General features: G+C 38.1%; 1 protein-coding gene across 1 annotated transcript in view; it reads right to left on the bottom strand.

Moving 5' to 3' along the window:
* Window positions 1-13545, bottom strand: part of bmp7b (bone morphogenetic protein 7b) — a 59680-nt gene extending 46135 nt beyond the window's left edge. Inside the window, exon 1 of the mRNA XM_084428929.1 lies at window positions 12945-13545. Coding sequence (XP_084285055.1) covers window positions 12945-13344 — 400 coding nt within the window. The 5' untranslated portion in view covers window positions 13345-13545. The remainder of the gene's footprint in view (window positions 1-12944) is intronic.

The raw sequence follows: 13545 nt of genomic DNA, 5'->3' as shown, positions 1-13545 counted from the left end.
AAAAGTGATTAAAACAAATGCAAACATGAAGACATTAAAGGTGCACTCTGTAACTTTTAACCCTCTAGCGGTTAAAAAACAAACTGAATGCATTTTGCAGAAGAACATTGTTTTGGTTGTGCTTTGGCTCTGTGTGTTTGTGCAGATTAATATGGTTATCTTGCTGCTCATAAAACATTCACTACTAGGCTTAAAAGATAAAACAAGACGTTTAGATGGAAAGGATCTCAAGCTGACTAGCTGAAGATGTTACTGTTATCCATTAATAGACACGGTACTTCCTTGATAATAAATTCCAGAACAACAACCATAATGAAACGAGCCTTCACAATAGATAATGCTTTACATTTAACTGTTAGAGAGCTACATATGGTAATTTATCTATTCAATAAAATACCTTACTCGCCCGCTGTGAAATAAAAACGAAATATGATATGAATACGAAACAAGCACTGGCGAGTGACGTATGAACGCAATTTCCCGCAAAAACCATCCCAACAGGTCTCAAATATAAACACTTATACCATACTTACCATAGCGAATCAGGGTAAGACAAAAAAATTTTAACTTATTGGAAGAAAGACTGAGGGTGTATTGACTCATTATTTCAATTTTGTTAATTTTGAACAGCAAAAAAAGCTACAAAGTTCACATTTAAATATAGAAAGCAGCAATCGTGATCTCCAAGCGCCAGAAAAGTAACACTTCAGTTACACAAGACAACATGTCAAGGCAAGAGTCCTAATCAAACTCAACAAGAGGAAACAAATTCTGTCAAAATCTTCCCTTTTATTTGGTGCCAAGGCAGGCCAATGGCTCTCACTCACTCTCTATCGTTTGTTATAACTTCCAAGACTTGTCCATCTGCACCAGTCACATCAACAATCAGCAAACACAAGTCCTTCACAGAAGGAACTGACATGTCTAGACCTACAGTTTGTATGCTTGGAAAAGAGTGTTGGAAAAGAAGTGCTGCAATAGTGTGTGTGTGTGTGTGTGTGTGTGTGTGTGTGTGTGTGTGTGTGTGTGTGTGTGTGTGTGTGTGTGTGTGTGTGTGTGTGTGTGTGTGTGTGTGTGTGTGTGTGTGTGTGTGTGTGTGTGTGTGGACCTTGAGCAGATAAAGTTCTCTGTACAGCTGCTTTGGCCAGCAGATGCACAGAAACATCTGTATTAACCTCTGGCAGTGTCCCAAGGGCAGCCCGCTGAGAGCAGGAATGCTAGGAAGGCCCTTCCACAGAGCAAGAGACAGAGAAAGAACAGAAAGACATGGAAAACGGGCACAAAAAAGAAAGGAATAAGACAGCTGCTGAAAGGAAGGCCCTTTGCTTAGGAACTCTGCATAATGTTTTAGCACAAACAGCTATCTCGTAACTGACCATTTCACAATTGCACTGAACATTTATTAGTGAAATGACATCACATATAAATCGTCCCACATTTTAGTGTCAGTGGTTTGTCCTGCTACAGAGTCGTCATGTCATAACCATAATTATGAGATGGCAACCCGTGACGTTCTACCCGGAGCTGTTCACGTCCTCAGACTCGGATTTATGCATTTCTGTGTCAGCACTATCAACACTGAAGTGAATCTGCAGCAAACTAAAATATACTTCAATATCATATTGAAAGTTGTATGACATGAGTTTAAATATATTTGTAATTATACATTTGTAATGATGAAGATGCAACTTTGTACTTTTAAAATATGTGACCTTGGACCACAAAACCAGTCACAAGGGTCAATTTTTTTAAAATTGAGATATATACATAATCTGAAAGCTGAATAAATAAACCTTCCATTAATGTATGGTTTGTTAGGATAGGGCAATATATGGCCGAGATACAACTATTTGAAAATCTGGAGTATGAGGGTGCAAAAAAATCGAAACATTGAGAAAATCGCCTTTAACGTTGTCCATTTATGTTCGCGATTGTGCTTTTATATATGATATTTTATATATTTACGGTAGGAAATTTACTAAATATCTTCATGGAACATGATCTTTACCTAATATCCTAATGATTTTTGCCATAAAAAAAAAAAATCGATAATTTTGACCCATACAATGTATCGTTGGCTATTGCCACAAATATACCCGTGCGAATGGTTTTGTGATCCAGGGTCACATATATGAACTTTATTTGTAAAATAAGTAAATCAGTTCAGCCTTCTCTCAGAAATCTGTCTTCAATCTTTTGAAGCTCAACAGTGTGAATCAACTATACTGTGCGAAAAGAGCAGCTTTTCTGCAACACATCTCCTTTTGTGGCCCATGTAAGAAAGTCAAATGGGTTTAAAACAACATGAGGATGAGTAAATAATGACTGCTGCAGACTACTACAACATGTAAAAACAAATGCTGTAATTTGTTTATTTAAAAACAACTGTCATTAAAGTGAGATTCAGACTTGTGAAATATTATACTCCGTGCCACATCAGCTCATGTTCACTAAGGAACTAAGGCTCCTTTTGTCCTGAAATCCTAGAATCCCCCCTGAATATTTTCCATGACAGAAATTGTTAATAGTCCAGGGAAAATGATAAATACAAGTTTATTCTTCCAAGACGCAAGCATGCCACATAAAACACAGCAAAACAATGGTATGATGTGTCCACTTGTGAATGTGCATTGAGTAAGACACATTAACAGATTTGCCTATCACGTCATACTTCCCCAACAAGGCTTCTGATTATCATCACTATAAAACATTAAAAACCAGCCAAGAGCCTGAGTGTCCCCGGAGATCTGTGTGCATGTGTGTGTGAGGCAGAAAGCAACCTCCATTAGTATTAACCATTGTTGTAGTGAGACATCAGAGAGTTAGTGCGCTAACGAGAGGCTCACTGATACACACACACAAATATCTACATTCACCAAAACTCAGGAGATTCACAACACAAGGTTAAAGGGACAGTTCACAAAAAAAGGAAGATTGTCATATAGCAGAATGTTCAGGCTGCTAAAAATACATGCAGTTCATTTATACAATGTCTTGAACAGGCCTACATATCTACGTTAAAGGAATACGTTAAAAATGTCAGAGTGATACAACAGTCCTAATATCATAACGAGGAAAAAAAGCTAATTTAAAACAAAACCTTATCAAGTTGTTTGGCATTATTTATATTGTTGTGATATAATATTTCAACAAACCTGCTTCGCTGATTCTTAATCTTTTAAAAGTCATGCAGAACCATGAGGGGGGTGGATCATATCATAGGTTGTAAAATGTCATGTGGTGCAACTCCCCAAAAACTTTAACTTTTTAAAAAATCTTAATTATTATTATTATTATTATTATTAAAGTCCCCCTGTAGTCAATAAATTTTATCATATAAAATTCATCTTTGATCATCAAAATGGGGATTTAAATGTTTTTTTCCGTTTTTTGTCATGCCTTAAAGGTGTGGTATAATGCCATTTTCACAAGATGTAAAATAAGTCTCTGATGTCCCCAGAGTGTGTATGTGAAGTTTTAGCTCAAAATACCAAACAGATATTTTTATATAGCATGTTAAAATTGTCACTTTTTGAGGGTGAGCCAAAACGCACCGTTTTGTGTCTGTTCCTTTAAAAGCAAATGAGCTTCTGCTCCCGGCACAGAGGGCGGAGCTTCAACAGCTTGCACTCACACAGACATACACTGAAAATGTCAAAAACGTTTAGCCTTTTATGTTCAAACCGGATTCAGACAAACAGCAACATTAAGTTAAAAAAGTGAAATCATAATCAACCACCCCTTTAAAAATAACTTGAATGTAACTCTACACCCTTGCCTCATTTAGTATATGCGGTTCTATATATATATATATGCAAATTAGCCCCGCCTCCACTCACTCACACCAGCTCAGAGATCCACTCGATGACGATCACACGTTGACGTCAGAAACACCAGCGATTTCAAACCGAGTTTTCGAGATCACTGAGATCACTTTGGTTCACTACAGAAAATGCTCAGCAAAGGTGTTGACTTTTGAATTCGTACATGGTTTATCTTAAAGCATATTAAAAACACCACATAGACATAAACAACATTAAAAACTTGATTTTCACCACAGTGGGACTTTAAGATCTTATGACTCAAATGTATTCAAGGTGTAAGGAAAATATGATGGTAACACAACATGACTTGTAAAGAGTCGGTTTCTTGAAAATGGTATTTGAAAAAATAGTAACCTGTACCTTTTGTTGTTTCGTGAATCAGTGTCGGTGAATCATCAGAGTTTCTTAATCACCTCTAAACATCTGCTAAGTATTAATGGTAAAACACACATTCATTCACCTTTATTCGCTATGTTTCGAAGTGTGGCTCATGATGCCCGGAGCTGTGTTTTATTTTACGAATCTTCCCGAGACTGTGATGTAAATGTGACCTATTAAAAGAAGAGGAATCTATTAGAGGCTTAATAGCTACCAACCCCCCACACACAAGTGTGGTATTAAGTCTTTCTTCCTTCCTCTCTCTCATCCATCCATCATCTATCTGAGATTCCACTTGCACGCTAGCCAGAGGACTGCATGAGAGCGAGCGATGACTAACGCTCTAAATAACGCATTAGCGAGGCTGAGAGACGGAAAACAGACCCATAAAAAAAAACTGATGGGGTAGGCTAATGACGTCTCTTTCTCGTGGCAGGTAGCAGACGGGCTATTTCCTCAGCCGACGGGACTCTCAGCACGGGGTCGGCCGATGTGTGGAAGGTGTCGGGGTGCGGTTGTGCTAATGGCGGGGGTCAGGTCAGGTCAAACTCATTTCACCCCTCTCCATCTTACTCTCAGACTACTGGAAGTTGAATTTGACTTAACTGTTGAAATGCAACATTTGAGGCACTCTTGGTCAAAGCTAAATTCTTGGTCGGTTCCAAAACATAGACGCACATCCGAATTGAGGAATGTTTCAACAGGTAGGCAACATCATTGTGATCATTGATACTGTAGGCTACATTAGTATGGCTAAGATCTGATTCTCATCATTCATCATAGTTAATTGTGTTTGACGAAATATAGCCTACTTATACAACAGGGATGTTGGATGCTTGAATCTGATTGGTTGACGAACGTTCTACGGTGTGAAATTATTTTCAGGGAAACGCACGACTAAAGTAGTTCACTTAGTATCATTTCGCCAAATGATTTCAGTTATTTCAAAGGTCAATACAAGCCAGAATTACAGGTCTGGCTGTGGACATGCCTGTATGTGTCCTGACGCGCCAGGATAGGGACACCTCATCTAAAAATGTAACCTCGACTTTAAAAGAATGAACTACAAAGTGGTCTGACAGACTCAATTAAAGACAACGTTGATATCCGCCGTGCTCATGAATATGGGAACCTTGGTAAAAAAGAGGCAAAAGACGTAAAGAATGCATCATCAAAGATGTTTAGACCATTTTTCTAAAAAAGTTTTGTCCTTTGAGATACTTGATAGTCACCATCTACTTAAAGTCCTCGGGAAAAGAGCAGCCTGAACATTCTGCTAAGCATCAACATTGAGTCGAGTTATCATGTGCTTTTATTTAAGTAGTATCCGAGTGCCTGTATATCACACACCGAAAAGCATGTTCTAGATCCCTGGAGCGTTCACACGCCCTCCGCAGTGTTGACTGTTCACTAGTGTTGCGTGCGCCGTGTTGCATTTACATTTTACATAAATGCCGTAAGCCATTTACACAGCTGGGATTTTTACTAAGGTGACTCAGAGATAAAATGTCCCGTGCCCTGGGGTCCAAACTAATCAGAGACCCACCCACTTACACACTACACACGGCGCATAGTAACATCTCTGTTATCACTAAACCTAACAAGACGCAGGCCCTTTAAGGGGAACTCAAATGACACAACATATATGACTTACACAACTAGAGCTGGGAGATATACTCAGTATTATGATGAATATTAAAATAGTCTGATCAAAACTTCAATAGTAAGATTCTCACACTTAAAGTGATAGATACCAAAATTGTTCCAAATTTGTATGACTTTCTTTCTTCTGCTGAACACAAAGAAGATATTTTGAAGAATAGACAACCAAACAGGGCCAAGGCCCCATTGACTTCCATATATGGAAAAAATACTATGGAAGTCAATGGGGTCCAACAACTGTTTGGATGCCGACATTCTTCAAAATATCTTCTTTTGTGTTCAGCAGAAGAAAGAAACTCATACAGGTTTGGAACAACATAAGGGTGAGTAAATGACAAAAATGTTACACTTAAGTGTCCTTTTATTTCATTAATATTATATTATCTGCAAGTACAGTTGTTAAAAATTCAATAATATTAAGCAAGCACACTTCTTTTTCACAAGGGTAGACATACTGAATACCATCAAAAGGCAACAAAACTATATCTTAACCATTACTCAAGTCACAAACATGTAACTCAGAAATGGCTGGCTCTATAAAACTCTGAAAGCCAAGTACAAAGCCTTTGCCTCCAGTGTTACTACAAACAGTTTAAGTGAGTCACACCTGCGCTGGATTGAAACCCACTTTATTTGACAGACGAAAAAAGATTCATTCTCTTGGAGCAGCGAGACACCCACATGTCTGTCGTAAACTGTGCCCCAGACTTATGAAACATTTGTAGGTATAAAGAGGGTCTGGCCATGTCAAACAAAGCTTCTTTAGAGCCTGTCGTTCAGCAGACCTCCCCACCGTGCTTCAGAGGAGTATCTGTGAAATCAGATCCACAACTGTTGTCATAATATTTTAGAAGGGGCGAATGCCACCCAGCTTCATTCAGAAGGCAAGAGTACGAATAATCAAGATGGAGGGCAAAAGGTGTACACTTTCTTTCAGTCATTTATGAGAAACAATTAGGTTGCTTCATCTGAAGAAGTAGTCTAAAAAGTTGAAATGTATATGTAGGTAAGAAGACAAAGGCAGTTTAACAGAGTAAATCTGTTTTAAAATGTCCATTCACTTATGTTTTCACTGTATCCCAGCCAATGTTCAAAGAACGTTTTGCAAATGTTTATATTAAGTTATGAAAATGTTATTTCTGAATGTTCAAAATTAACGTTTTATGCGAACGTTAAGGGAACATTCCATTTTATCATTTTGCAAAAATTATGAGAACGTTACTTTTGAATGTAACATTTAAAAAGCGTTAATGAACATCCAACCTTCCGTGAATGATGTATAAATGACGTTTTTGTGGTAATGTTTTGAGAGCATTATTAAACAACAGATAACCTTCAACGAATGTAGAGCGCAACAGTCGGGTTTCCAGAAGTAAATACTCCATTCGTTTTCTGCACAGAGAAATTGATTTTTAATGATAACTTACAGTATACACCTTTAAAGACAGCCCTACTGTGAGCTATGAGGTTGATAATCGATAATATTTGCTTTTGTTGAAGCCGTTAACCAGCATTTTTAATTTCATGTTTAACAGCGGAATTTGTGGTGAAAAACTACATTACCCATGATGCTATAGAAAATTACACCAATCAAAAAGTCGAAAAAAGCAAAACAAGGCAAAAGAGCTGTTTAGCCCCGCCCACTCCCATGAAGCACTGAAAATGACATGATCGGGTCGGTCTCTCTACGTTCTCAAAATACTTAAATATTTGAATATAAAATTTAAAACATAAAAAATTAAACTTAACATATATTGTTTTTATATATATATATAATCAACATTTGTAAATGAGTAGTTTTATATTTCTCCATCATTTTTAGTATGATTAGGCTGTTCGCAATGCATCATGGGATTGTAGTTCTTTCCATCTCTAAAGCCGTCACACAGTCTTGAACCTTAGTATTTTTGTTCGATTTTCAAATACTTTTTTGCTTCAAATCAAAGTTTGTAGTGTTATGATTCACCACTGGTTGGCTTGGTTCATGGCTTATTATGCTTTAACGAAGACTATTTTGAAATTCGAGACATGAATGGAAAAAAATACTTCCGGAACCAGCGCTGCTGAAAAAGTGGACTAGCACTAATAGCACTCTATAATGGTTACTGTAATAATCATAACTTTGAGAGAACCCTGCCAGAACATTAGCCAAAGTTCTGAGAGTGTTTTCTGTTAGCTGAGATTAATCCATTTCTTCAGAGAGAGAGAGAAAAAAGAATGTTAAACATTAAATATGCGTTCGGTTATGTAAAGAGTTGGAATTTGTTCTAGATCATAAGCACGATGGAATTCATTCACAATAAATGCTGCCTAGTCACTGACTGGCTTGGCACTAAGGAAGCAAAGACACAGATACTGACACTTCTGTTGCTTCTGAAACATGGCATGTGTTCATAAAATTGTAAATCGCTCGCCTTTTCTCAAATTGGCTCCGATAAGATTCAATAAGTCTGATCAAATCACGAGGTTCAGGCACTGAACTCACAAAGCAGCTTTTCTCTCACAGAGAACATGCTGCGAATGCATCGTGAAGACATGACACAGAAAATCAGATCCTGTAAAAGTGTGCTCTATTTTTCTTTCTTTCTTTTAATAAAATGCATGAATAAGGTTTCTGATTGAAGAATAAAACTTTGCAAGCTACAAGAGAGACTGATGTTTTCTTCACTGAGAGGATCTCTAACAAAAAAAAAAAAAAAAAAATTCAAAATAAGGAATTTCATTATTTTATCGGATTTGGGGAAAACCCCATTCCAGTAAACATTAAAAAAATCTTTAGCTGTTATTGGATCGCATATGGTTTTTCTGTGAACTCTTTTGTTTTCCTTGTGTTCTCTTTGCTTATGTGAAACATCTTTGTTATGATTGACTGTCAGGTTTATGGATCGCAGATTCAGCGAAAGAAGCAAATCCCTTATATCATATGGCATTCATGCAGTGTTCTCTGGGCCTAATACAATATAGGAACTATGAAACCACCATTGTGAAAATTAAGTAAATATATACATATCTGCACATTCTTTCTGCGAAATGCCCAAGGCATGTCTCTATTGACATTGTAGCTTATTTAATATAAAAGGTGTGCTGTGGCAGTTTGGTTTGGTTGAACGGAGCGACTACAGCAGGTTGTTTGATTAAAAGCTGATGTCTCTCCTCGGGAAGAGAGAAAGCAGAGCAGAAAGAAAGAGAGGCAAGCTTCTGTGGTCAAATCCATCTGTGTCAGTGCTTGTCCAAAATAGGCACAATACAGCAGTCCTCTGGATAATTACACATTTCAGAATAGGAAACACTGTCACCTCCCTCCTTGTAGACATATACTCACATTCACACACACACTAGTCATTTTCAGATTAATCATTTCTTTTAACCCTTAAATGCATGAATGTTTCGCCAATCATTATTACATATCCGGGACTTTAGCGAACCGGATCTATATCTAACACGGATGGATCTCTACCTGTTGTGATAATATAAAACTCTCATAATATTAGAGTAACAATTACAGAGGAATAAAATAAAGCATATTTTGTTCACTTTCGGAGCTTGGAAGGGTTCAGTTTGAGCAGATGTTTTATACCATCATCACTGTCCTCGTCAGAGCTCATTTTCCAGTATATTCAGCATCTGCTCATATTCGCTATCTCAAACATATTCTCAAAACTGTCATTTTTAAAATCTTCAAAATCAATATTGGGATCACTGACAGCTTCTTCTCCAGATCCATCATCAAGTGAGTGACACTAATATTTGATTGCGTTCAGTACTTGCTCTGCAGTAAATCACTGAGCTATTTCAAGTTTTGCTGATGATTCTTCCTATTCTTTTGTTTTCTGCCTGCGGTAACTATGAGTGAAACATCACTTCATCATTGTGTTTCAGAAATTGCCACCGTAAAGGTGAATTACACTTCTTCAGTCATTAAAGATTAAATTATTGTCATGCAGAAAAAGTATACTTACACTGTTCACACCTTGGGTCGTTAGCGACCCTATACAATTTTTTGTGTAAACAGTGTTTACACTAAAACAGGCATTCTTTTATAATTTGATTTTTTCTTGTGTTATATTGTTTATAATGAATTGATTGAGGAATACTAAGAAGGTTGATGTCTAACTTTAAATCAGCATTTAAAGGGATACTTCATCCCAAAATTAGAATTATGTCCTCATTTCCACATCATGTCATTCCAAACCTGTAAGAATTGTTTGTTTTTTGTTTTTTAATCTCTCTTTTTTAATATTGTATTTGTATATGCAAAATATCTTTTGTGTTCCACGAAGAAAGAAAGTCATACAGGTTTGGAACAACAGGAGGGTAAGATGGCTTTATAGTGTAAAGTCGGCATGAAAAGGAAGTTGCGATATTCTTTTCTTCCCCGTTGTGACGTATATCAGTGTGAAACATCTTCTGGAACAAGAACAAATGTAGGGCGTGCTTGATTTTGTCCATGGGGAATTGATTGCATGGTTGTGGTTTGCTATTGGTGGGTCTCCTGTGAGTGACAGGTTGCCCCGCCCTCACTCCATCACTAAACGCATCATCAGAGAAGAGATGAGATGTTGCTGCAAGAGGTTATTTTGATTAAAGATTCCGAGGGCACATGAATAAAAAAAAATAAAAAAATGATGTGCATGGATAAATCATTTATAATAAATACTGCCGTATCATGGTGACTTTAAGAAGAATTCAGATCACCACTAAACTATTACATCCAACCCATTTTGCCAATAAACAGCGTTACAAATCACACCCTTAACAACATAACTGCTCTTATCAGACAATAAATCACACTTCGCATGGCAGTGTTGTGCTAGTGTGCAGATGATGACGCTTTAATGAGGAAACTAACAGGCTTGCTGATAAGACAAGCCAGGTTCTTATGAAACATTCAGCCAAGCCAAGTTAGGCAGTGTCAAAGATTACACTTTACGTGGAGGTAAAGGTGGATGACTAAAAGCTACTTGAATGGTGACCTGGGACCGTTCATGTGTTGTCAGAAAATACAAGTCATTATTACAGTTATTGTTTTTATAATAAAACAGTGGAACTACTGTAGCTACCATGGTGGTAAAAACAGACATTAATCAAAGTGAAAATATTCTGAACACTATGTAGGCCTATATATTACGTGTCATAGTTTTATAGTAGCAACAATAAATGTTATTGGCAGAAACTATGGTTACCATGATCATTTTGTTTTTTTGTTAGGGTTATTCCATTGTCGCTTTTGAATGCAAGAATATGTGTGAGCGGCCCCATAGGCTTCCTCACTGTTGAGCAAACGAGTCATGAGACGTACTTTGCACTTAGCAAAACACTTGTGCCTCTGTCAGCTGATATCATTACTGCAGAGAAAAAAAAACTGAAGATAAAGAGACTGTTGAGCTCCCAGACAGCCAACCCTGAACACCTGAATATTAGCGGAGGACACAGCTGGCGCTGAGACAGCAGACGCTTGGGAATGCAACAGCGCCATATTATCACTGCCCAAAACACACAATGCAAATATAGGTTTGCGTTCACCAGCATCAGAGGCTTGGAAATCATGCCAAGGTTAAGACTTTCCGCAGATAAGTGGCCTAATAAAATCAAACAAACAATGGAGGAGAGAACTATGCATGCTATTTTGGCCCTGTAACAAATAAAATATCTAAGACTCTCAGGGGGGAAAATCCCCATTCTTTGGCCTGTTATTATTCACTCAGCCCTGTTATTATCTGATTTCTGTGGCAGGTCTTTCCTGTCAATGCCAAAAACATGAAGAGACAGAGGATCAATCGGAGTAAATGTTTTAATGCAAGTTTTGACTTAAAAAGTGCTATTGTTTGACCAGACTATCAGATGTAATCTGATTTCACATTTAAGTTCAGCAATTTCATTAGAGGCTCTTTGTCTTGCAAAATCAGTTGCGCTATTGGAACCACACTTTGTGACAAGTTCTTTGTCAAAAACATTTTTCAGAGTTATGCAGCTTTATTTTGTTTCTTGTAAAACTATCAAGTTTGATCCCAAAATATGTGGTGCATCAATAATATGGTGCAAAGGGGCTAAAGGCCCCTGGATGTGATTTTCTCCTAAAACATTTTCATTTTTATTTCCATCATAAGTCCTTAGCGTGTTCTTAAAGGGATAGTTCACACAAGAATGAAAATTATCCCATAATTGACTCACCCTCAAGCCATCCTAGGTGTATGACTAAAACACTTTTCAGCCAGAACTCGACTCGCATACAGCCGTTACCGGAAGCCAGTGATTATAGTTTATAAAGTTATAAATATGGATATTTTTCTTACAAAAACCCATCACTTCGCCTCAGAAGCTCTTTATTTACCCACTGGAGCCATATGGATTACTTTTATGGTGGGCTTTTTGGGGGGCTTTAGTATCTAAGGTACCATAAAGCTTGGAAGCGCCAGGATATGTTTTTAATATAACTCCAATTGTTTTTGACTGAAATAATAAAGTCATATACACCTAGGATGGCTTGAGGGGGAGTAAATTATGGGATAATAAAAAATCAAAAAAAGCCTTAATCAAACGATTACAACATAAATATTGTGGCCTGACTGTTTTAGTAAGCGAACTCATGAAGGGGCCTCCATCCGCTAGAAGATAATAGTCCCTGACATAACAGAATGCTGTGATTGGTGAACAGGTGTCACATTGTGGAAAATAACACAGCTGCACGGCCACGCCGACCAATCAGAAGCAAAGACTAGAACGACCCGGTTTATAAACAAAAATATTTGACCAATCAGTTCAATCAGAATTGGTGAAGTATCACATATCGCTTTAATAAAGCTCATTAAATTGACACTTTTTTGTCTAAGTCCAATAGTGTTTCTTTTTACTCAAATCATTAAACTCCATCAGTAATGAATTAGCCTATTATCATTACACATTATGACCCAATAAGAGTCTGTACACAATTTGCACTGTAGCCTAAACAAGTATTGATGCATTTTAAATGGTTTCAGTGGGAGAATCACAGGTGGGTGCAGTTTCCTAGGACAATCTAAAGAAGGTTAAAATATGGCATTTGACATCCCAGGACTGTCAGTGCGCGCGTGCCAATCTTACCTAGATTAACAAAACTCATGACCATGTCCGCGTCGTTCAGAAAGTTGTTGTCCTGAAGAGTCGCGATTGGCGGTCCCTGAGTGGTGAAAACGGGCTTGTATGGGTACGAGAAGCCCTCCTCGTCTCCCTCAGTGGACATGGCATTGTACAGATCCAGCATGAACATCGGCGCGGCGTTGTGCTTGCCGTGGAGGTGCGGCCGCGGCCGGTGCGGCAACCCGAGGATTGACAGGATCTCCCGCTGCATCTCCCGGCGCTCCTGGCTCTTCAAGCGCCGGTGGATGAAGCTAGAGTGCACCTCGTTGTCCAGAGTAAAGTTTGTAAAGACCGTGTCCGCCAGGACGCAATATCCCCACACGAGCGACAGAACAAGAGCGCTTAAATCCAGCAATGAAACCATGATGAACTTTCGCGCAGAGTTTCACACAAATAAACGAGCCAATCCAAATAGGTGATGAGTGAAACGCTATCGCTGGTATAATCAGTTATTTTGTTCCCACATCTCGCCCTCTCGAGAACGCTCTCAGATTCATTAACGCGCGTATAACCTGTTGCGTTTCTTCAACCTGCGGACGCACAGAGCGCGATGCGGATTCAGTGC

Source organism: Rutilus rutilus (assembly GCF_951802725.1).
Source record: "Rutilus rutilus genome assembly, chromosome: 13".
Lineage (NCBI taxonomy): Eukaryota > Metazoa > Chordata > Actinopteri > Cypriniformes > Leuciscidae > Rutilus > Rutilus rutilus.
This window is presented reverse-complemented; position numbering and strand designations above follow the sequence as displayed.